The 26,726-nt window shown below is 39.9% G+C and overlaps 1 protein-coding gene across 9 annotated transcripts in view; it reads right to left on the minus strand.

Moving 5' to 3' along the window:
- The window catches only part of HHLA2 (HHLA2 member of B7 family), a 160,329-nt gene that overhangs the window by 14,559 nt on the left and 119,044 nt on the right, over positions 1 to 26,726 (minus strand). For all 9 annotated transcript variants that reach the window (XM_079922888.1, XM_079922887.1, XM_079922882.1 and 6 more), the window contains 3 exons: positions 3,545 to 3,634; positions 1,632 to 1,982; positions 366 to 632 (listed from right to left, as the gene is read on the minus strand). In XM_079922888.1, coding sequence (XP_079779014.1) covers positions 366 to 632; positions 1,632 to 1,982; positions 3,545 to 3,608 — 682 coding nt within the window. In that variant the 5' untranslated portion in view covers positions 3,609 to 3,634. The remainder of the gene's footprint in view (positions 1 to 365; positions 633 to 1,631; positions 1,983 to 3,544; positions 3,635 to 26,726) is intronic.

A 26,726-nucleotide genomic window follows, 5' to 3' on the forward strand; every position in this document is an offset into this window, starting at 1 on the left:
TCCTCTGATCTTCTAAAGTCCAATGCAAGTAGAAAATTCTATGTAGAAGAACCATAGAGAAATACAGCAATGTTCATGGATGTATTTTCTGCTTTCCATTTCACAATTGTTTTCCTTCAACTCATAAACACCTTGCAAGGTAAGAATTACTTCCATTTTACCAACCAGGAACCAGCGCTCAGAAGTAAAAATGACTGTGTGAGGTAACAGAGCCAGTAATATTAGATCTGGGACTCCAGTCCTGGTCTTCTAACTGCTGCAAATGCATTTCCTTCCTTTGTGTTCTTCTCTTAACTTGTAAATCAAACCCCATTCCCTCCCAATCTCTGACAGCACAGGTACACAGAAAGCCTTGTGGAGCCTACCTTTCATTGTCCATCTCCCTGTCCATGTTTGCTTCAGCAATGTGTTTTCAATAGCACATTGATAAGATGAATTTGATCCTGTAATATTTACTCTACTGTTAATATAAAAAGGACCCAAAGATCCGATTTCTTCCTTATTGTTTTCAGAGATTGGTGTATTATCCACTTCCCATGTGATAATTGGATAAGGATAAACACTTAACACATTGCATATTAAGAAGCTGTTTGTGGTGTTCTTTTCATACTTCATCACAGGTGTGACAAAAGCTATGTGGGAGAAAGAAGGGCACGTGAGGAACTGTCATTAGCTTCTTTTTAGCCCATCTGCGCAGAACACATTATTTTAATACCCATGAAATGAAAAGCTAAGCTTTGCGAGCAAAACTTGGCAGTTTCTGAAAGGAAAAACAGCAAAAACTCTGTAGAACCTTAAGATATAGTCTGGTGATCTACAAGGAAAAAAGAGCATGTATGGATACATAGCAACTAGCAAGCTCAATTCTCTAGAAAGAATTCTAGAAAAAAATCTAATGGCCTCACTGAGCAGTCAAAATGTGGGTGTCAAAGCTGATAAACTAGAGCTCACGCAGCAGTTTGTACTCTTCAGGTACTGACTCAGAGCCTTTTTGATTCTTTGTTTACCCATAATTCTTAGATTTCTGAGTCAAGGTCTGAAGCAGATAAATGGAACAGAGGGAGAAAGAACATGAGCTAGATAAAACAACCCATTAGAAAATGCCCCTCCCAATAAATAAATGATTAGATAAATGAAGTTAATACAAACAGGAGGAAAGCATATAGTATTACAATTAACTTCATTTAGAAAACAGAAAAATGTAATTTAAATCAATTCAATATTTTTAAGCTATCATATTGGCAGAATGTCTTAAGATGGGTAATATTAGGTGTTGATAAGACTTAAGGGGAAAATGTATACTCTTATGCTGCTGGTATATATGCCATATTAAAATTTTACTTCTGATACTTTTGTTTCAGACCATTTCCCAGTATTAAATATAAGGATGTTCATCACATTTTTTGTAACGTAAAACACTAGAAATACCTAAATACTTACTAATGGAGGAACGGGTGCATCAATTATAGCATGTCTAAACTATGAGACACTATGCATTAAAAATAATGAGGTAGTTTGTATGTATTATCTTGGAAGGAAGCCCATAGCATATTAAATTAAGAAGAAGGCATTACAGAAAACATGGAATGGTATCATTGTCATGTTTTGTAAAATGGTATATGTACACTTACCTCCCACTTTTAGTACCACTTTGTTTATGATTTTTCCAAGTGATGTTCCCACGTAGCATATGTAAGTTCCTTCATCCTGAAGCTTTAATCTTTTGAAAGATAGAGAGGCATTTCCATTGTGAATTTCATCAAGGAAGAGGGATGTCCTATTTACATATCTGGGATCTTGCTTTTCCAACTGGTCACTGTTTTTGTAGTATGAGTAAACATAGTTATCTTGATTCTTCCAGTGAACTACAACATCGGGCCCACTCTCAAATGAGCAAGGGAGAATTACATCTTCATCAAGTCTTCCAATGACTGTTTGCTCACTCATAGGAATATGACTTATGGAAGCTAAAAAGAACGTATCTAAAAACAAGAGCAGTTATGAAGAGAATTAGTGATGGGTGCTTATCAAGCGTTATACCAGGACTACCTAGAAGAACTATCCTAGGTCAGCAGCCTGATCATTAACAGACCACATCATCTATCAAGAACACTTGCTAGTCTAATTACTAGAAACAAGCCATGAAGCTCTATGTTTGAGTGTCTGAAATTTCAATCGAGTATCTGTTGTATTCAATGTAACCATGAGAATTGACAACAGCATAAAGCATAGGAACTTTGTTCCATGCTTGATCAATAGTCTCATCTCTCCTCTGATCCTGGCCTGCTACAGTTGCTGGAAATTATGTATGTTATATAAATTAAAGATTCCTGTTGATTTTTATTTCCTGAACACATTCATTTTTAACACCTACTATAACAATAACAAATTAGTTTATCCAGCTAGCTGGAGCTAGCAGGCCCTAAAAGAATAGAATAAACTTAACTTGGCTGGGTTAGGAAATATTTGGAGCATGTAGAAGACAATGCTGCATTAAGGGGTCTGTTGGGAATATGTAGACATTAGTTTCAAGAAAGGGTGCACATAAGAGGAGGAGTCCAAAAGGGGAAATGAAGTGATTCATTTATTTTGGCTTTAAGACAACTCTCAGGATATACTATGAGTCCATCAAAATATAGTTAAGGAATATTATTCTGGATATAAATGTAGAGGTCCAATCCTCCTAATATATATGTTTGTATATGTGTGTGTGTGTGTGTATATATATATATATATATATATATATATTTACTGTCAACTTCAGAAGGTGATTTTAAAAAGCAAATGGACTCATCACAATCAGGTTTTTGCAAAGAAAATCTACTTACCCATTTCATAATCACTGAAGGCAGTATCCAGATTTTTTAACCAATTCACAAAACATTTTAGTAGATCATATGCCCTATCTATGAATTCTGTGATATTTGCACTGGAAAGGACCTTATCTTACGGACAATGGACTAAACTCCTTTGACCTTGCTCAAAGCTACCCTAGATGGGATAATCGGGTGTTCATATGGCCTTGTCACAAAGTCTTTTTCCTCTGCCCCCTCCTCTGAGGCTCTTTCCACTCTATGTCCCACTTTGCCTTAGAGAGATTTAGTCTATCTCTGTACCAAGTGCTAGAGGAATGTGGCATCAAGCTGAGAAGAAAGACATGGAAAGGTGGGAAAGAAAAGGAGTGTTTTTGTCGACCTCCCTAATTGCTCTACTAAACACCTCTAATATTTCATTGGATAATTTAAAATGCCTGCCACAGGGCCTAGCAAAGCTGATAACGCCTTTTGTCAAGTGTCAAGTAAGTACCAAGCTTACACTTAAAAAAAAAAAAACCAAATCAACCAATCAATCAAACTTGCCTTTCTAGTGATTTTATATTTGGTAGCAGATAACAGATTAGAAAGAACCTTAGAGTAGATAGAAGAAAAGTTAGAAAAGTTGATAAGCTATGGCTACAGAGGAAACAGCTCCCTTGCCTTGTGGCTCATGTTCCTATCTAATGATACAAACAACTGACACTTGGGTGTATTATAAAGATGCTTACCTTGAGATCCACATAGAGATGGTATAAGAATGAAGATGAAAGACAGAGCTGCCTGTGCCTTCATGTCACGTGGAGGTCGTATTAGTTATACTATCAAAGAGAAGCAAAATATACAAGTTACAGATTTTAAGTACAAACAGGAATTGGAAAAGAAAGAATTAAAGTGTCTGCCTATAGGAGATTCATTAAATTAACTATGGTACATTCACACAAATAATTCTTCTGCAACCATTAAAGATAATACTGTAAAATATGGGTCAATGGCATCAAAAGAAGCTCTTAATGTTACAGGAGAAAAATCAGATTACAATGCTACTTTTAAGAAGCATGGTCCCTTTTTAAAAGCACACACATTTCTGCACATAGGAGGCTGACATGACATATCACTAAATTTACAGAAGGATGTTAACTCTGAAGAACAGGTTTCACATCTAAAGCAGTACCTGTTACATAATAGGTATTGAAAAATGGCTGTTGAATGAATAAAGATTTGGTATACGTTAAATAGTGGTTCTCTGGATAATAGTTTTTGTCGGTTATTTTTAAAGCTTTCTACAGTGGACATGTATTGCTTTTCTAGGAAATATACTAAAAATAAATTCAATTAAATATTAAATGCCAAGGCTTCCGGGAAGATGGCGGAAGAGTAAGACGCAGAGATCACCTTCCTCCCCACAGATACACCAGAAATACATCTACACGTGAAACAACTCCTACAGAACACCTACTGAACGCTGGCAGAAGACCTCAGACCTCCCAAAAGGCAAGAAAACCCCCACGTACCTGGGTAGGGCAAAAGAAAAAAAGAATAAACAGAGACAAAAGGATAGGGACAGGACCTGCACCAGTGGGAGAGAGCTGTGAAGGAGGAAAGGTTTCCACACACTAGGATGCCCCTTCGTGGGCGGAGACTGCAGGTGGCGGAGGGGGAAAGCTTTGGCGCCGCTGAGGAGTGCACAGCAACAGGGGTGCGGAGGGCAAAGCGGGGAGATTCCCGCACAGAGGATAAGGACCGACCAACACTCACCAGCCCGAGAGGCTTGTCTGCTCACCCGCCGGGGCGGGCGGGGCTGGGAGTTGAGGCTTGGGCTTCGGTCGGAGCACAGGGAGAGGACTGGGGTTGGCGGCTTGAACACAGCCTGCAGGGGCTTAGTGCGCCACGGCTAGCCGGGAAGGAGTCCGGGGAAAAGTCTGGACCTGTCGAAGAGGCAAGAGACTTTTTCTTCCCTCTTTGTTTCCTGGTGCGCGAGTGATTAAGAGCGCTGCTTAAAGGAGCTCCAGAGACGGGAGCGAGCCGGAGCTAAAAGCGCAGACCCCAGAGACGGGAATGAGATGCTAAGGCTGCTGCTGCCGCCACCAAGAAGACTGCGTGCGAGCACAGGTCACTATCCACACCCCCCTTCCGGGGAACCTGTGCAGCCCGCCACTGCCAGGGTCCCGGGACCCAGGGACAACTTCCCCGGGAGAACGCACGGCGCACCTCAGGCTGGTGCAGGCTCGCCCCGCACTCTGCCGCTGCAGGCTCGCCCCGCACTCTGTGCCCCTCCCTCCCCGGGCCTGAGTGAGCCAGAGCCCCCGAATCAGCTGCTCCTTTAACCCCGTCCTGTCTGAGCGAAGAACAGACGCCCTCCTGCAGCCTACACGCAGAGGCGGGGCCCAATCCAGAGCTGAGCCCCCGGGAGCTGTGAGAACAAAGAGGAGAAAGGGAAATCTCTCCCAGCAGCCTCAGAAGCAGCGGATTAAAGCTCCACAATCAACTTGATGTACCCTGCATCTGTGGAATACATGAATAGACAACGAATCATCCCAAATTGAGGAGGTGGACTTTGAGAGCAAGATTTATGATTTTTTCCCCTTTTCCTCTTTGTGAGTGTGTATGTGTATGCTTCTGTGTGAGATTTTGTCTGTATAGCATTGCTTCCACCATTTGCCCTAGGGTTCTATCCGTCCTTTTTTTTTTCTTTTATCTTTAAAAATGTTTTTTCTTAATAATTATTATTTTATTTTAATAACTTTATTATATTTTATCGTACTTTATTTTACTTTATCTTCTTTCCTTCTTTCTTTTTTCCGTCCTTCCCTCCTTCCCTCCTTCCTTCCTCCCTCCCTCCCTCCCACCCTCCCTCCTTTCTTTCTTTCTTTCTTTCTTTCTTTCTTTCTTTCTTTCTTTCTTTTTCTTCCTTCCTTCCTTCCTTCCTTCCTTCTTCTACTAATTCTTTCTTTCTACTATTTCTCCCTTTTATTCTGAGCCATGTGGATGAAAGGCTCTTGGTGCTGCAGCCAGGAGTCAGTGCTGTGCCTCTGAGGTGGAAGAGCCAACTTCAGGACACTGGTCCACAACAGACCTCCCAGCTCCACATAATATCAAATGGCGAAAATCTCCCAGAGATCTCCATCTCAACACCAGCACCCAGCTTCACTCAACGACCAGCAAGCTACAGTGCTGGACACCCTATGCCAAACAACTAGCAAGACAGGAACACAACCCCACCCATTAGCAGAGAGGCTGCCTAAAATCATAGTAAGGCCACAGACACCCCAAAACACACCACCAGACGTGGACCTGCCCACCAGAAAGACAAGATCCAGCCTCATCCACCAGAACACAGGCACTAGTTGCCTCCAACAGGAAACCTACACAACCCACTGAGCCAACTTTAGCCACTGGGGACAGACACCAAAAACAATGGGAACTACGAACCTGCAGCCTGCAAAAAGGAGACCCCAAACACAGTAAGATAAGCAAAATTAGAAGACAGAAAAACACACCACAGATGAAGGAGCAAGATAAAAACCCACCAGACCTAACAAATGAAGAGGAAATAGGCAGTCTACCTGAAAAAGAATTCAGAATAATGATAGTAAAGATGATCCAAAATCTTGGAAATAGAACAGACAAAATGCAAGAAACATTCAACAAGGACCTAGAAGAACTAAAGATGAAACAAACAATGATGAACAACACAATAAATGAAATTAAAAATACTCTAGATGGGATCAATAGCAGAAAAACTGAGGCAGAAGAATGGAGAAGTGACCTGGAAGATAAAATACTGGAAATAACTACTGCAGAGCAGAATAAAGAAAAAAGAATGAAAAGAACTGAGGACAGTCTCAGAGACCTCTGGGACAACATTAAACACAACAACATACAAATTATAGGGGTTCCAGAAGAAGAAGAGAAAAAGAAAGGGACTGAGAAAATATTTGAAGAGATTATAGTTGAAAACTTCCCTAATATGGGAAAGGAAATACTCAATCAAGTCCAGGAAGCACAGAGAGTCCCATACAGGATAAATCCAAGGAGAAACACGCCAAGACACATATTAATCAAACTGTCAAAAATTAAATACAAAGAAAACATATTAAAAGCAGCAAGGGAAAAACAACAAATAACACACAAGGGAATTCCTATAAGGTTAACATCTGATCTTTCAGCAGAAACTCTGCAAGCCAGAAGGGACTGGCAGGACATATTTAAAGTGATGAAGGAGAAAAACCTGCAACCAAGATTACCCAGCAAGGATCTCATTCAGATCTAATGGAGAAATTAAAACCTTTACAGACCAGCAAAAGCTGAGAGAGTTCAGCACCACCAAACCAGCTTTACAACAAATGCTAAAGGAACTTCTCTAGGCAAGAAACACAAGAGAAGGAAAAGACCTACAATAACAAACCCCAAACAATTAAGAAAATGGGAATAGGAACATACATATCGATAATTACCTTAAATGTAAATGGACTAAATGCTCCCACCAAAAGACACAGATTGGCTCAATGGATACAAAAACAAGACCCATATATTTGCTGTCTACAAGAGACCCACTTCAGACCTAGAGACACATACAGACTGAAAGTAAGGGGATGGAAAAAGATATTTCATGCAAATGGAAACCAAAAGAAAGCTGAAGTAGCAATTCTCATATCAGACAAAATAGACTTTAAAATAAAGACTATTAGAAGAGATAAAGAAGGACACTACATAATGATCAAGGGATCGATCCAAGAAGAAGATATAACAATTGTAAATATTTATGCACCCAACATACGAGCACCTCAATACATAAGGCAAATACTAACAGCCGTTAAAGGGGAAATCGACAGTAACACATTCATAGTAGGGGACTTTAACACGCCACTTTCACCAATGGACAGATCATCCAAATGAAAATAAATAAGGAAACACAAGCTTTAAATTATACGTTAAAGAAGATGGGCTTAATTGATATTTATAGGACATTCCATCCAAAAACAACAGAATACACATTTTTCTCAAGTGCTCATGGAAATTTTCCAGGATGGACCATATCTTGGGTCACAAGTCAAGCCTTGGTAAATTTAAGAAAACTGAAATTGTTTCAAGTACCTTTTCCGACCACAGTGCCATGAGACTAGATATCAATTACAGAAAAAGATCTGTAAAAAATACAAACACATGGAGGCTAAACAATACACTACTTAATAACAAAGTGATCACTGAAGAAATCAAAGAGGAAATAAGGAAACATCTTGAATAAACAACCTAACCTTGCACCTAAAGCAATTAGAGAAAGAAGAACAAAAAAAAAAAAAAAACGAAAGTTAGCAGAAGGAAAGAAATCATAAATATCATATCAGAAATAAATGAAAAAGAAATGAAGGAAACGATAGCAAAGATCAATAAAACTAAAAGCTGGTTCTGTGAGAAGATAAACAAAATTGATAGACCATTAGCCAAACTCATCAAGCAAAATAGGGAGAAGACTCAAATCAATAGAATTAGAAATGAAAAAGGAAAAGAAACAACTGACACTGCAGAAATACAAAAGATCATGAGAGATTACTACAAGCATCTATATGCCAATAAAATGGACAACCTGGAAGAAATGGACAAATTCTTAGAAATGCACAACCTGCCAGGACTGAATCAGGAAGAAATAGAAAATATGAACAGACTAATCACAAGCGCTGAAATTGAAACTGTGATTAAAAATCTTCCAACAAACAAAAGCCCAGGACCAGATGGCTTTACAGGAGAAGTCTATCAAACATTTACAGAAGAGCTAACACCTATCCTTCTCAAACTCTTCCAAAATATAGCAGAGGGAGGAACACTCCCAAACTCATTCTACGAGGCCACCATCACCTTGATACCAAAACCAGACAAGGATGTCACAAAGAAAGAGAACTACAAGCCAATATCACTGATGAACATGGATGCAAAAATCCTCAACAAAATACTAGCAAACAGAATCCAACAGCACATTAAAAGGATCATACACCATGATCAAGTGGGGTTTATTCCAGGAATGCAAAGATTCTTCAATATACACAAAACAATCAATGTGATAAACCATATTAACAAATTGAAGGAGAAAAACCATATGATCATCTCAATAGATGCAGAGAAAGCTTTCGAAAAAATTCAACACCCATTTATGATAAAAACCCTGCAGAAAGTAGGTATAAAGGAAATTTTCCTCAACATAATAAAGGCCATATATGACCAACCCACAGGCAACATTGTCCTCAGTGGTGAAAAACTGAAAGCCTTCCCACTAAGATCGGGAACAAGAAAAAGTTGCCCACCGTCACCACTCTTATTCAACACAGTTTTGGAAGTTTTAGCCACAGCAATCAGAGAAGAAAGGAAATAAAAGGAATCCAAATCAGAAAAGAAGAAGTAAAGCTGTCACTGTTTTCAGATGACATGATACTATACATAGAGAATCCCAAAGATGCTACCAGAAAACTACTAGAGCTAATCAATGAATTTGGTAAAGTAGCAGGATACAAAATTAATGCACAGAAATCTCTGGCATTCCTATACACTAATAATGAAAAATGTGAAAGTGAAATCAAGAAAGCACTTCCATATACCATTGCAACAAAAAGAATAAAATATCTAGGAATAAACCTACCTAAGGAGACATAAGACCTGTATGCAGAAAATTATAAGACACTGATGAAAGGAATTAATGATGACAGAAATAGATGGAGAGATATACCATGTTCTTGGATTGGAAGAATCAACATTGTGAAAATGGCTACTACCCAAAGCAATCTACAGATTCAATGCAATCCCCATCAAACTACCATGGGTATTTTTCACAGAACGAGAACAAAAAATTCCACAATTTGTATGTAAACACAAAAGACCCCGAATAGCCAAAGCAATCTTGAGCACGAAAAATGGAGCTGGAGGAATCAGGCTCCCTGACTTCAGACTATACTACAAAGGTACAGTAATCAAGACAGTATGGTACAGGCACAAAAACAGAAAGATAGATCAATGGAACAGGATAGAAAGTCCAGAGATAAACCCACACACATATGGGCACTTTATCTTTGATAAAGGAGGCAGGAATGTACAGTGGAGAAAGGACAGCCTCTTCAATAAGCGGTGCTGGGAAAACTGGACAGGTACATGTAAAATTATATTAGGTCACTCCCTAACACCATACACAAAAATAAGCTCAAAGTGGATTAAAGACCTAAATGTAAGGCCAGAAACTATCAAACTCTTAGAGGAAAACATAGGCAGGACACTCTATGACATAAATCACAGCAAGATCTTTTTTGACCCACCTGCTAACGAAATGGAAATACAATCAAAAACAAACAAATGGGACCTAATGAAACTTCAAACCTTTTGCCCAGCCAAGGAAACCATAAACAAGACCAAAAGACAACCCTCAGAATGGGAGAAAATATTTGCAAATGAAGCAACTGACAAAGGATTAATCTCCAAAATTTATAAGCAGCTCATGCAACCCAATAAGAAAAAAACAAACAACCCAATCCAAAAATGGGCAGAAGACCTAAATAGACATTTCTCCAAAGAAGATATACAGATGGCCAACAAACACATGAAAGAATGCTCAATTTCATTAATCATTAGAGAAATGCAAATCAAAACTACAATGATATATCATCTCACACCGGTCAGAATGGCCATCATCAAAAAATCTAGAACAGTAAATGCTGGAGAGGGTGTGGAGAAAAGGGAACCCTGTTGCACTGTTGGTGGGAATGTAAATTGATACAGCCACTGTGGAGAACAGTATGGAGGTTCCTTAAAAAACTACAAATAGAACTACCATACGACCCAGCAATCCCACTACTGGGCATATATCCTGAGACAACCATAATTCAAAAATAGTCATGTACCAAAATGTTCATTGCAGCTCTATTTACAGTGGCCCGGAGATGGAAACAATCTAAGTGCCCATTATCGGATGAATGGACAAAGAAGATGTGGCACAATATACAATGGAATATTACTCAGCCATAAAAAGAAACGAAATTGAGCTATTTGTAATGAGGTGGATAGACCCAGAGTCTGTCATACAGAGTGAAGTAAGTCAGAAAGAGAAAGACAAATACTGTATGCTAACACATATATATAGAATTGAAGAAAAAAAAATGTCATGAAGAACCTAGGGGTAAGACAGGAATAAAGACACAGACCTACTAGAGAATGGACTTGAGGATATGGGGAGGGGGAAGGGTAAGCTTTGACAAAGCGAGAGAGAGGCGTGGACATGTATAGACTACCAAACTTAAGGTAGATAGCTAGTGGGAAGCAGCCGCATAGCACAGGGAGATCAGCTCGGTGCTTTGTCACTGCCTGGAGGGGTGGGATAGGGAGGGTGGGAGGGAGGGAGACGCAAGAGGGAAGAGATATGGGAACATATGTATATGTATAACTGATTCACTTTGTTATGAAGCAGAAACTAACACACCACTGTAAAGCAATTATACTCCATTAAAGATGTAAAAAAAAAAATTAAATGCCAATGGTGTTAACTATGGTGTTATTTATCATCACACATTAAAAAAACAAAACCTGAAAGCATATTCTTAAGTCCAATAATTGTGCAAATTATGAAGCAGCCATTAGAATCATGGTTTACAAACAGTACTTTGAAAACTAAAAAAAGTGAGAAAATATAGATGGCAAAATGCATACACACATGGTATAAATTCAAGTAAGTAAATAGAACTGATTTTCTCTAGTGATGGGATTATAGATAATTTTTAAAACCTCTAAAAGAAAATTTTGAAGAAATCATTTGGGAGCTCTACTATTACAAAGTTGTACTCAATCTGTTGTAGGATATGAGATGCAAGAATGATTAAAACTATTCTAAAAAATAAAGTTAGATTCCTTCATAATATCCTATCAAAATGAAACCTGGTAAATTAATAATTTATAGTTTCATTTTTACATTTTAAATACTAAAATAAAATAAATGAATATACAGCCTTGGAAAAGGGCCTTTTTAACATGGCTATACTTTTCTATATCAGATATGTCTACATAAAAATGGGAAAAGCAGGGAATTCTCTGGCAGTCTAGTGGTTGGGACTCCGTGCTTTCACTGCCAAGGCACAGGTTTGATCCCTGGTTGGGGAACTAGGATCCTGCAAGCCGAGTGGAGCAGCCAAAAACAAAACAAAAAAAAAAACTTTAAAAAACTGGAAAAGCAAGAAAAACATATTAAAATACAAATAAATAGGGAAAACATTTGCCATATGTCAAAATTATCACTCTAATAGTTTCCATCTTTCTCAGAGCAATAGCTAAAATGTTTGGCAAGTGGCCAAATGCAGTGTAGGAAGACCCTAGGCTCATCTCCTCCCATAGGCCCATCAAAATTACATTTACGGAGCAACTGTTGATGATAAAGACCTGAAGACTACCAGAAAAGATCTTCTGCAACTAAAGATATAAGGAAGAAACCACAAAGAGGGGGGTAGGAGGGACAGAGATGTGGTATGGTCATGACCCACACCCTTGGGTGGGTGATCCACAAACAGGAGCATAATTACAATTGCAGAGCTTCTCTCCAAGGAGTGAAGGGTCTGAGCCCCACATCAACCTCACCAGCCAAGCTTCCTGCACTGGGAAGATGAACCCCCAAAATGCTTGACTTTGAAGGCCAGTAGGGCTTACATTCGGGAGAGCCAGATGGCTGTGGGAAATAGAGACTCCACTGTTAAAGGGCTCACACAAAATCTCACATACTCTGGGACCCAGGGCAGAAGCAGTAATTTGAAAGGAGCCTAGGTCAGATTCACCTGCTGGTCTTTAGAAGCTTCCCAGAGAGGCAGGAGGCAATTGGAACACACCCTTGGGACACAGACACTGGTGGCAGCCATTCTGGGGAAGTCGTTCTTTGGTGAGGACACTGGTGCTGGCAAGTGCCATTCTGGAATCCTCCCTCTAGTTTATTAGTGACGGGACCTGCCCTCACCCACCAGCCCGTCAGCACCAGTGTGGGGACAACTCAGCCCTGCCCACCAGCAAGCCTGCTACCTCAAGACCTCCTGAGGCCTCACCAGCCCCAGGACCCAGCCCTGTCCAGCAGAGGACCCAGGACACAACCCCACCCAATATACACCAGCAGTAGGCCTGGGAGTCCTGGGGCTCCAAAGCTAGCCATTGGGACCCCGCCCCACCCACCAGCAGGCCAAACACCAACTCTGAGACCTTCAGGTCCCTGTAACCAGGGGCCCCAGGACACAGCTGTACTCTCAGTGGACCAGTATTAGCCCTGGGACCCCTGGGCTCCCACCCTGCCCACCAGATGATCAATAACAGCTCTAGGACACCCAGGCCCTGTAGCCAGAGAACCTGGGACTTGGCTTGGTCCACCAATGATCCAGAATTAAACCCTGCACAGCCCACCAGAGAACGAGCATCATCTCCAGGATCCCTAGCCTGGCAGCCAGAGACTGCAGGACACAATTTGGCCCAGCACTGAGCCAGCATTAGCCCTGGATCCCCTAGGTCATGGACCAACCCACCAGCAGGCGGACACCAGCCCCAAGACCAATGCAGTCCCACAGCCTTCTGTATCAGGATTCAGCCCACAAACCAGCAGGATGGCATCATCTCTGGAACCCCTGGGGCTCCTGCCCCACCTACCAGCAGGCCAATACCAGCTCTGGGACACTTTGGGCCATGTAGCCAGAAACCCCAGGAAATGACTCTACCCACCAGTTGACAGGCTCTATTCCCAGGACACCCTGGCCCCAGGCCCCACCCACCAGCAGGAAGACACCTGCTCTGGACACCCCTGAACCCTAGCCATGCCGACCAGCTGGCCAACGCCAGCTACAAGACACCTTGGACCCCTCAGTCAGCCTCCCCAGGATCCAGCTGCACTCAGCAGTAGGCCAATACCAGCTTTGGGACAACTTAGAGCCCATATCCAGCAGTGTCAGAAAACTGGTCCTGCCCACCAGTAGGCTGACACTATATCTGGGACCCCTGGCTGAGCAACCACCCACCCAGAACCCAGCTCTGCTCATCAATAGGCTACAACTAGCCCCAGGGCCCCCTGGGGCTCTGCAGCCAGCCACCACATGATGTGGGCCCACCCACCAGTGGCTGGCAGCCCCTACACAACACAAGGCCTGGCAACCAGCAGGACCAGGGGCCAGCCACACCTACCAGAACACCCACAGTAGTCAGCCCACCACAATAGAAGGGCACATGCAGCCCACAAGGGAGAACCACTAGAGCATACAGCTCTGGTGACCAGAGGGGACAGCACTGATGGGACACACAGGATGCCTCCCATAAAAGGCCATATCTCCAAAGTCAGGAAATATAACCTACCAAATACATAGAAATAAAAACGGCAAATTAAGGCAGCAAATGAGTATGTTCTGAACAAAGGAACAAGATAAAACCCCAGAAGAAAACTAAGTGAAGTGGAGGTAAGCAATCCACCCAATAAAGAATTCAAGGGAATGATTATAAAGATGCTCAAAGAACTTGGGAGAAGAATGGATGAAGAGAGTGAAAAGTCAGAAGTTTTTGACAAAGAGTTAGAAGATATAAAGAGGAACCAAGTAGAGACAAAGAATACAATAATGGAAAATGAAAAGTACACTAGAAGGAATCAATAGATTAGATGATACAGAGAAACAGGTCAGTGAACTGGAAAACGGTAGTGGAAATCACTGAAGCTGAATAGAAAAAACAGAATAAAAAGAAATGAGGACAGTTTAAGAGACATCCAGGATATCACATGCACTAATATTCACATTATAGGGGTACCAAAAAGTGAAGAGAGAGAGAAAGGGACAGAGAACATATCTGAAGACATAATAGCTGAAAACTTCCCTAACCTGGGAAAGCAAACAGACATCCAGGTCCAGGAAGCACAGAGAGTCCCAAACAGGATCAACGCAAAGAAGAACACACCTAGACACAGTGCAATTAAAGTGGTAAAATTTAGGGCTTCGCTGGTGGCGCAGTGGTTGAGAGTCCGCCTGCCGATGCAGGGGACACGGGTTCGTGCCCCGGTCTGGGAGGATCCCACATGCCGCGGAGCAGCTGGGCCGTGAGCCGTGGCCGCTGAGCCTGCATGTCTGGAGCCTGTGCTCCACAATGGGAGAGGCCACAACAGTGAGAGGCCCGCGTACCGCAAAAAAAAAAAAAAAAAAAAAAAAAAAAAAAATGTGGTAAAATTTAAAGATAAAGAATATTAAAAGCAGTGAGTGAAAAGCAACAAGTGATGTACAAAGGAGCTCCCATAAGGCTATCAGTTGACTTTTCAGCAGAAACTCTGCAGGCCAGAAGGGAGTGGCGTGATATATTTAAAGTGATGAAAGGGAAAAATCTACAACTAAGAATACTCAACCAGGGAAGGCTATCATTCAGATCTGAAGCAGACAGCAAAAGTTTTACAGACAAGCAAAAGCAAAATTGCTCAGCTGCACAAAACCAACTTTATAAGAAATGTTAAAGGGACTTCACCAAGCACAAAGAAAAGGTCATGTATGAAGATTACAAAAGGAAAAACCTCAAAAAGGCAAGTAAACAGTAAAGGTAGTAAATCAACCACATATAAAGCTAGGAGGAAGACTAAAAGACAAAAGTAGTAAAATTATATCCACAATGAATAGTTAAGGGATACACAAAATATGTAAAATATTATGCTAAAACAGTAAACATGGAGGAGGGCATAAAAATGCAAGGTTGTTACAGTTGTTAAAATGTGTTCAGGGCTTCCCTGGTGGTGCAGTGGTTAAGAATCCACCTGCCAATGCAGGGGACATGGGCTCGAGCTCTGGTCCGGGAAGATCCCACATGCCGTGGAGCAACTAAGCCCATGCGCCACAACTACTGAGCCTGCGTGCTGCAACTACTGAAGCCTGCGTGCCTCAACTACTGAAGCCTGCGTGCCTAGAGGCTGTGTTCCACAACAAGAGAAGCCACTGCAATGAGAAGCCTGCGCACCACCACAAAGAGTAGCCCCTGCTCGCTGTGACTAGAGAAAGCCCACGTGCAGCAACAAAGACCCAATGCAGCCAAGAAATTAATTAATTTAAAAAAAGAAAAAAAATTTTTTAATTTGTATGGAGACCCAATGCAGCCAAAAACAAATAAATAAATTTATATTTTAAAAAAAGTGTTCAAACTTAAGAGATCAGCAACTTTAAATAATCATGGATACATATATAAGCTGTTATATATAAACCTCATGTTAACCACAAACCAAAAATCTATAATGTATAAACACACACAAAAGGGAAATGAATCCAAACATAATACTAAAGATATTCATCAAATAACAAAGGACAACAGCAAAAGAAGAAAGGAACCAAAAACAACACCAAAACAATTACAAAATGGCAATAAGAACATACATATCAACAATTACTTTAAATGTAAGTGGACTAAATGCTCCAGTCGAAAGACATAGAGTAGCTGAATGGATACAAAAATAAGACCTGTATATTTGCTGCCTACAAGAGAATCACTTCAGATCTAAAGACACACACAGACCAAAAGTGAGGGGGTGGAAAAAGTATTCCATGCAAATGAAAATCAAATAAAGCAGGGTAGCAATACTTCTATCAGGCAAAATAGACTTTAAAATAAAGATTGTTACAAGAGACAAAGAAGGATATTACATAGTGATCAAGAGATCAATCAAAGAAGATATAACAACTGTAAATATATACGTACCAACACAGGAACAACTAAACAGATAAAGGAAATATTAACAGACATAAAGAGAAATACTGACAGTAATATAACTGTAGGAGATTTTAACACCCCACTTACTTCAATGCATAGATCATCCAGACAGAAAATCAATAAGAAAACATATTAGACCAAATGAACTTAAGAGATATATATAGAACATTCCATCCAAAAGCAGCAGATTATACAGATTTTTCAAGTTCAAATGGAACATTATCCAGGATAGATCACATGCTAGGACATAAAACAAGATTCAGTAAATTTTGAAAAATTGAAATCATATCAAGCATCTTTTCTTACCACAATGCTATGAGACTAGAAATCAACTACAAGAAAAAAAAAAAAAACTGAAAAAGCAAACATGTGGAGGCTAAACAATATGCTGCTAAACAACCAATGGATCACTGAAGAAATCAAGGAGGAAATTAAAAAAATACCTGGAGACAAATGAAAATGAAAAACCAGAGATCCAAAATCTATTGGACACAGCAAAAGCAGTTAAAAGAGTAAGTTTATAGTGATACGAGCCTACATCAGGAAACAAGAAAAATCTCAAATAATCAATCTAACCTTACTCCTAAAGCAACTAGAGAAAGAATAAAATTCAAATTTAGTAGAAGGAAAGAAATCATAAAGATTGGAATAAAAATAAATGAAATAGACTAAAAAAACTATGGAAAAGATCAGTGAAACCAAGAGCTGGTTCTTTGAAAAGATAAACAAAATTGATAAACCTTTAGCCAGACTTATCAAGAAAAAAAAAGAGAGGGCCCAAATCATTAAAAACAGATATGAAAGAGGAGAAGATGTAACCAATACCACAGAGACACAAAGGATCATAAAAGACTACTGTGGACAACTAAATGTCAATAAAATGGACAACCTAGAATAAATGAACAAATGCCTAGAAATGTACAATCTTCCAAGACTGAACCAAGAAGAAAGAAAATATGAACATACCTATTGCCAGTAATAAAATTTAATCAGTAATTTTAAAACTCCCCAAAAATAAAAGTCCAGGATCAGATGGCTTCACAGGTGAATTCAACCAAACATTTAGAGGAGAGTTAACACCTATCCTTCTCAAATTATTCCAAAAAACTGCAGAGGAACAAATGCTTCTAAACTTATTCTATGAGGCCAGCATCACCCTGATACCAAAACCAGTCACAGATATCACAATAAAGGAGATTACAGGCCAATATCACTGGTGAACATACTTGCAAAAATCCTCAACAAAATATTAGCAAACCAAATCTAACAATACACTAAAAGGATCATGCACCATGATCAAATGGGATTTATCCCAGGGATGCAAGGATTTTTCAATATCCACAAATCAATGTGGTATACCATATTAATAATTTGAAGAATAAAAACTATATGATCATCTCAATAGATGCAGAAAAAGCTTTTGACAAAATTCAAAATCCATTTATGATAAAAACTCTCCAGAAAGTGAGCATAAAGGGAACATACCTCAACATAATAAAGGTCATATATGACAAGCCCACAGTTAATATCATACTCAACAGTGAAAAGCTGAAAGCATTTCCTTTAAGATCAGAATGCCCACTCTCACCACTTTTATTCAACATAGTATTGGAAATTATAGCCACATCAATCAGCCAAGACAAAGAAATCCAAATTGTAAAGGAAGAAGTAAAACTGTCACTGTTTGCTGATGACCTGATACTATACATAGAAATCCTAAAGATGCAACCAGAAAACTACTAAAGCTCATCTATGAATTTGGCAAAGTTTCTGGATACAAAATTAATATTCAGAAATCTGTTGAATTTGTATACACTAACAATGAACTATCAGAAAGATAAATTAAGGAAACAATCCCATTTACCATTGCATTAAAGAATAAAATACTCAGGAACAAACCTACACAGGGAGGTAAAAGACCTGTACTTGGAAAACTATAAGACACTGATGAAAGAAATTGAAGATGACATAAACAGATAGAAGGATATACTGTGTTCATGGATTGGAAGAATATTGTTAAAATGACCATACCACCCAAGGCAATCCACAGATTCAATGCAATCCCTGTCAAAATACCGAGGACATTTTTCACAGAACTAGAACACATAATTTTAAAATTTGTATGGAAACACAAAAGACTCTGACTAGCCAAGACAATCTTGAGGAAGAACAGAGCTGGAGACATCATGCTCCCTGACTTCAGACCATACTACAAAGCTTCAGTTATCAAAAACAGTATGGTACTGGCACAAAATCAGACACATAGATCAATGGAACAGATAGAAAGCACAGAAACAAACCTACACACTTATGGTCAATTAATCTATGACAAAGGAGGAAAGAATAAACAATGGAGAAAAGACAGAATCTTTAATAAAATTGGGAAAGCTAGACAGCTACATGTAAAGGAATGAAATTAGAATATTCTCTAATGCCATAAACAAAAATAAACTCAAAATGGATTAAAGACTTAAATGTAAGGCCAGAAATCATAAAACTTATAGAAGAAAAAATAGGTAGAACACTCTGACATAAATCATAGCAATATGTTTTTGGATCTGTCTCCTAAAGCAAAGGAAATAAATGCAAAAATAAACATATGGGACCTAATTAAACTTAAAAATTTTTGCACAGCAAAGGAAACCATCAACAAAATGAAAAGACAACCTACCAAATGGGAGAAAGTATTTGCAAGTGATATGACAGATAAGTGGATAATATCCAAAATATATAAACAGCACATAAAACTCAACATCAAAAAAACAAACAACCCAATTAACAAATGGGAAGAAGAACTGAATAGACACTTTTCCAAAGAGGAAATGCAGATGGCCAAAAGGCATATGAAAAGATGCTCATCATTGCTAATCATCAGGGACATGCAAATCAAAGCCACAATGAGCTATCACCTCACATCTGTCAGAATGGCTATCATCAAAAAGAACACAAATAACAAATGTAGGTGGGGATGTGGAGAAAAGGGAACCCTCCTACACTGTTGGTAGGAATGTAGATTGGTACAGCCTCTGTGAAAACAGTGTGGAGATTTCTCAAAAAACTAAAAATAAAACTACCATATGACCCGTCGATTCCACTCCTGGGTATATATCCGAAAAAACCAAAAATATTAATTTGAAAAGATGCATGTACCCCAGTGTTCATAGCAGTATTATTTACAGTTGCCAAGATATGGGAGCAACCTAAGTGTCCATCAACAGATGAATGGGTAAAGAAGATGTGGTATATATATGCAATGAAATACCACTCAGCCATAAAAAGAATGAAATTTTGCCATTTTTAACAACATGGTTCGACCTGGAGGGTATAATGCTAAGTGAAATAAGTCAGACAAAGAGAGATAAATACTGTATGATTTCACTTTAGGTGGAATCTTAAAAATAAAGCAAACTACTGAATATAACAAAAAAGAAACATACTCACAGATATAGAGAACAAACTAGTGGTTACCAGTGGAGAGAGGGAAGGGGTGAGGGGCAAGATAGAGCTTGGGATTAAGAGGAACAAACTACTATGTATAAAATAAATAAGTTACAAGGATATATTGTACAACAGAGTGAATAGAGCTAGTATTTTATAACAACTATAAATGGAGCAGAACCTTTAAAAATTGTGAATCACCTGAAAGTTATATAATATTGTACATCAACTATACCTCAATTTAAAAAAGAATTTAAAAAGACAACAAATAACAAGTGTTGGCAAAGATGTGGAGAAAAGGGAACCCTTGTGCACTGTTGGTGGGAATGGAAACTGAAGTAACCACTGTGAAAAACAGTATGAAGATTCCTCAAAAAATTAAGAGTACAACTATCATATGATCCAGAAATTCCACTCCTAGGTATTTATCTGAAGAAAATGAAAACACCAGAGACTTCCCTGGTGGTGCAGTGGATGAGACTCCGTGCTCCCAATGCAGGGGGTCCAGGTTCGATCCCTGGTCAGGGAACTAGATCCCACATGCATGCTGCAACTAAGAGTTCGCATGCCACAACTAAGGAGCCCACGAGCTGCAACTAAGGAGCCCGCCTTCTGCAACTACAACCTGGTGCAACTAACTAAATAACTAAATAAAAGGAAAATGAAAACACCACTTAGAAAAGATATATGGACCCCTATGTTTATTGCAACATTATTTATAATAGCCAATAGGCAAACAACATAAGTGCCCATCAATAGATGAATGGATAAAGAAGTTTTGATACACATATACAGTGGAATATTATTCAGCCATAAAAAGGATGAAATCTTGCCATTTGTGGCAACGTGGATGGAACTAGAGGGTATTTTGCTAATGGAAATAAGTCTGACAGAGAAATATAGATACTGTATGATTTCCCTCATATGTGGAATCTAAAAATCAAGACAAATGAACATAACAAAATAGCATGAGTTATAGACACAGAGAACAAACAGGTTGTTGCCACAGGTGAAGGGAGTAGGGGGAAGAAAAGACATGCATGAGGGAGATTAAAAGGCACACACTTCCTATTGCAAAATAATTGAGTCATGGTATGAAATGTACAGTGTGGGGGAAATAGAGTACATAATTATGTAATATCTTTGTAATGTGGCAGATCATAACTAGACTTCCCATGGTGGTTATTTTGAAATATATAGAAATATTAAATCACTCTCGTGTAATAGGAACCAACATAGTATTAAAATAATGTAACATAAAACAAAAATAAAATAAAGTGCTTGGCAAAGTAAAAACTTGTAAAAGAGTAGTAGTTATGAAAATAAGACCTTTATATTTTTTCTTATAGTTGTATTTGCTTGTATAATATATGAAAAGATATATATCACAAGGGCTTATCTCTTGAATAGTAAGATTAAAAGTAATCATTAAATTCATTTTCTACTATGAATATATGTAAATATGTAATAATACATTTTACCTTTATAGGCTATTAAAAAACAATTTAAGATTTAATCAATCTCTTTCAAGCAAAAACTAACTCCACCTTGTTTAATGTAACTCTGGAGCATTCCATTTCCACTTTTGTACTACAGGTTCAACTTCCCATTCTCCATGATGACTGCAATATTTTCTACCTTTTCTTGAAATTTCCAATATCCCCTTTTCCCATCCTCCTTTTAGCTAATGTTCTTGATTCATTAATTCATTAAAATTAACTAGGGATGCTCCCTCATCCCCCTACCACCAATTTAACCAACCCATTAACACCTGTCCACTCTTTCTGCCTCCCCTTCTCCTCTTACCCAAATCCAAATCCTTCACTTTTGCTCTGCATCGCACATCATTTTTTATATTCAAGAAATCTGTCCCTGTAATTACATCCCTTCTCTACTCTATGATTAGGTTCTTTCTCTCTACTAGATCCATCCCATGAGCAAAATATTTCAATTTGTCCCATCTTTTTTTTTTTTTTTTTTTCTGTACGCGGGCCTTCACTGTTGTGGCCTCTCCTGTTGAGGAGCACAGGCTCCGGACACGCAGGCTCAGTGGCCATGGCTCACGGGCCCAGCCGCTCTGCGGCATGTGGGATCTTCCCGGACCAGGGCATGAACCTGTGTCCCCTGCATCGGCAGGTGGACTCTCAACCACTGTGCCACCAGGGAAGCCCTGTCCCATCTTAAGAACATGAGAGGAACTTCTCTGGTGGTCCAGTGGTTAAGAATCTGCCTTCCAATGCAGGGGACACGGGTTCGATCCCTGGTCAGGGAACTAAGATTCCACATGCTATGGGGCAACTAAGCCCACGCGTCACAACTGCTAAGCCTGCGCGCTCTGGCACCTGTGTGCCACAACTAGAGAGGAGCCCACGAGCCGCAACGAAAGATCCCACATGTCGCAACAAAGATCCCACGTGCTGCAACTAAGACCCAATACAGCCAACTAAATAAATAAATATTTTTAAAAAAAGAACATGAGAAAAAACAGCGTTCTCCTCTGACTCTGGATTAACTATATACCTATTTCTCAGCTCTATTAACTTCGTGAAATAATTGTCTAAATAGCCACCCCCATTTCCCCCTTACAATTTCCCCCCAATCCACTCCAGGCCCCTGCTTACATGACATGTCATAAACTACCCTTTGTCAGTAACACCAAGAAGTTCTATGTTGCCAAAAATGGTGGATACAATTTGTCCCTATCTTATTCAATCTCACAGCAGCATTCAACACAATTGGCTCTTATCCTTTTTATGGAGGATTCTTCTCTTTGTTTCTGGGCCACCACATTCTCCTAGTTTTTCCTTCCTCATTGCTGCTCCTCCTTAGTCCTTTACTGGATCTCCTCCTTTGCTTGCCCTATTTATGTGAAAGTATAGAAAGTTCTCAGGACTTATACTTTCATGGTACTCTCTCCCTAGATAAGCCTGTTACTGAACTCAGGTCCGGCTGCTTGCTGCTTGAAAATCAATACCTGAGAGAAACACAAGTGTTGATAGAAAGGAAAGCTGCTTTTAATCAGAAAGCCAGAAATCTGGTGAGAAGGCAGTCTCATGTCCCCACAAAACCAACTCCGAAGATTCTGCTTGGCTGTGAAAATTTTTAAAGGGAAGTAATTTCAGTGAATCATTGAGATAGGGGGTCAGAGTCGTCACCAGCCCCGACTGTGTACAGGCTTGTGTGCAGGCTTTTCGACTTCTTGTAATCTTTCTTTAGATGCTGTCTTGTTAACAGAGTTTGTTCACAAGATTACTGAAGGGGAAGCTAGGGAAGAGATATGGTCATCTGTTAATTACTTATCCTTCATTTCTACTTCTTTGATCTACGGAAAGAACCAACAGGTTAGGCAAGGTATTGTGTGATCCAAAGACTTGATAGGTGTGCTTGGGCTGGAGATGAGTAGAGCATGGGGGTGTCTGGTTTAAGATTAGTTACAATATAGCTCTGCTAAAGTGACAAGACAAAGGTGTTTCCTGCTAAGTGTGGTTTCCTGCAAAAAGCTGCTTACAAATCCCTGTATTCCATGGCTCTGAATGACATCTGTACACCAAGGATTCTTAAATTTATCTGCTGAGTCAACGTCATATATTCAATTGCCCATTTGACCTGTTCATTTAGATGCCTTAAAGGCATCACACAACAAACAGGATCCCTTGATTTATACCTCATTCCCTTTACCATTGTTCTCCACCCTGAACAAGACCATAAAAATTACCCTATTTCTCCTCCAGTCTTTATCTCAATATCCTCCATGCTGTTTAGTCCAGAAACTTAGAAATCAACCTTGATTCTTCCTTTCCCTCATGTCCCATATCTAATCCATTAACCAGTCTCTTGTTAATGGATCAACAAAACTCCATTATTTGTGCACTTCTCTCCAACTCTACCATTACCATTCTACTCCAAAGCCACTAACATCTCTTACCTGGATATCGAAAATAGTTATCTGGATGGATACCACTGTTCTACCTTTGCCTCCTTATAATCCACTGTCAACACAGCATCCGAGGTCGCACCTTAAAAATATAAATGAGTCTACAACAGCCTCCTATTTAAATCCCTTCAGAGACTTCCAGCCACACTCGGATCGAATTCTTAACCCTAGCCTATCAAGCTTTGGATGGATACCCTGACTCGCCCACAGCATACATTCCAAAAGGCTTGTGAACACAAGGGCTCCCATTCAAGGGTCAGCATGAGCTGAAAATTAGGCCCCTGAAAACTAGTTAATTCATGTCTTTTGGATAAAATGAGAAATTACAGTAACCCGTTTATCATCTAAGATAAAGTACTGTGAATAAAAAAACAGACTCAACCTCTTCTACACAAATGCTTGATTTAACGCTTTTGAAATAATTTCAGCATTCAGCTAAGTGAGGCAGTTAATGAGTATTTGGCCCTATTTTCATGCCTAAGTTTTATTTTTAGACACTTATTTTCTTCCCTAAAAGCAGCAGAAATCTTCCACCTTGGATTAAACTGAAACTACCCAAGTTGCAATCAGCACCCTTCACAAAAGGGCTCAAATGTTAGAAAGCATCTTGTTCTGGTACATTTTGGCTGGATTCCAGATGTGGGGGAGAAAGGCAAAGAGAAGCAGCCTCTGTAATGAAACAAGGCAAAAAGAAATCCAGATGCTGAGACTAACCAGACAGAAGAAAAAATTGAGGCCATTCTACAACATAAAATAAAGAGAACAGAACAGCTACTCCTATAATACTCATCTTAATAGCTACAGATCACACTGACTGAGGCCATCAGCACTAATTGGGACAATGACAAACTTCACTTGTGTTCAGGTCAGATTCTCTAGTCTGCCCATTAGTAACAGTCAAGACTAGTCCTGGCCTCATAACTGCTGGCCTAGATATGACCAGCTGCACATAGAAGGTCAATTTTCTTGTTCAATAAACAAGAATGTTTCACATCACTTGAATCATGCCGGTTCACGTTATGAATTCCTTCAGGAAAAGTGGCTTCTGGGGTGCTCCTTTCTCCTCTGCATTGTTTTTAAATTCAGTGCCTCTCCACAGTGCTCAGGGCACTGAGGCAATCTGTGAAAGAAGTCATAACAAAGGAAAACTCTGTAGCATCCTAGGGATTTCTCCTCAGCATCCACTTAGATCTTAATAGGATTGACTTTGTTTAGATAGAAAAAAGAACAATTTTAGGATTACCTTCTCCTTACTCAAAAAAATCTCCCGTTGTTTTATGATGAAAATCCTCCACTTGAGGATTCATATATTGGGTTGAAATTTTGAATCTCTAGAGGTACTGTCTTCGCTTCAAGTTCGTTTTGGGGGTGGGGTGCGGGTGTAGGGAGTAGCTCTTGGTTTGTTTGGAACCCAGGTTAAAAGCATGTGCTAACACATTTTGGGGGAGGTGAAAAGGTGCAGCTACAGAGCAGCAAGAGTGAAGGAGAAGGGGAGTGAAACAAGAAAGGAGGAAGAGCAGATATGAGGTAGCGGTTGCCCTGCGGGCCATAGCTTTAGAACGCAGAGCCTCTTGCTCAGTCACAGGGGACGCTCTCCAGGCATCCTCTGCAGAAACACAGCACCTCAGAACAATCCATCGGAGGAGGAGAACAAAAGGAACTTATCTATAGGTTTTCTCCACTGGTCAAAGTTTACCCCATGGGGCTTGAACTCTCATGCTCTTTCTGGTTGTGCACCTGGCCCCTCAGGACAGCCGCTAAGGAAGCCAGACGTCATGTCTCCCAGGATGACACTTTGAATCTGGAAATATGGGGCAAGGGAAACTGCAGCCTCTGGGAGTCTCCTTGGGTCATGTCTGGATCCTGTAGCCGTTGCAGCTTCCACTGTGCAGGGTACAATGGAGGACATGCTGAAATTGGCCTCCCCAGGGGAGGCAGGGTCAGCTGCTGAGGTTTGGAAATGTGGCAGTGGCATTGGGGAAGGAGCTGTCTTTGTCCAACCAGTTAAAAGCCCAGGAAACAGGTGAGGCCAAGAAAATCTTGGGAGGTCATAAATTGGGCTGAATAATAGTAGCTATTTCAAAAATGCCACATATTTAACATTTGATATTTTGTATGTTAGCAGACCATTAATCACCTGTTCAGATCCCCTGCAATCACTTTTATCCATTCATTCTCAAGCACACATTGCTCAGTTAGTGCTACCTGCTCACATCACTGTAGCCTTGTTCAGAGGCTTGTCCTTAGGTGATGGAAGCTATGGTTCTGGCAGTTACACTCCTTCCCTACTCTGCGCCCCAGTGGTGGCTTCAAGTCAAGAGACATTCTGTGGTCCAGAGCCCCACCATGGAAATGAGGTTGAGACTTCACCTAAAGCCCCATCCTTGCTTAGCTTCTATCTCTGCCCCATCCTGCTTCCCACACTTCCTTACGGTTTTCTTCCTTATGGGACAAGCTTCATTCTTGTCCATAAACCCCCATCTCCAAAGGGGTTGGTCTCCTAGAAGTGGAGCCCTAGACAAAGCACACGTAAAGGAAACTACATTACACAGAAGGAACCAGGGCACTTACTAGCCTTCAAGGACCATTTTCCAGTTCAGACTTCTATCATGAAATATTTCTTCTTGCCAAAAGCATAGATTACATAATCCTCCTCAACAGTGCTCTATATGAGAAAGAATATAGCTGGACAGAGTGGAGGGGTTTTTTCTGTTTTGTTTTTTGTTTTGTTTTAGCAAGAAGGCTGCAAAGCCAATGTGACAGACAAAAAAAAAAAAAAAATGCCAGGGTTAACAAGGCAGACAGCAGGTGTTCTGCCAATCACATAA

This window comes from Stenella coeruleoalba (assembly GCF_951394435.1).
Source record: "Stenella coeruleoalba genome assembly, chromosome: 5".
In the NCBI taxonomy this organism is placed as follows: domain Eukaryota; kingdom Metazoa; phylum Chordata; class Mammalia; order Artiodactyla; family Delphinidae; genus Stenella; species Stenella coeruleoalba.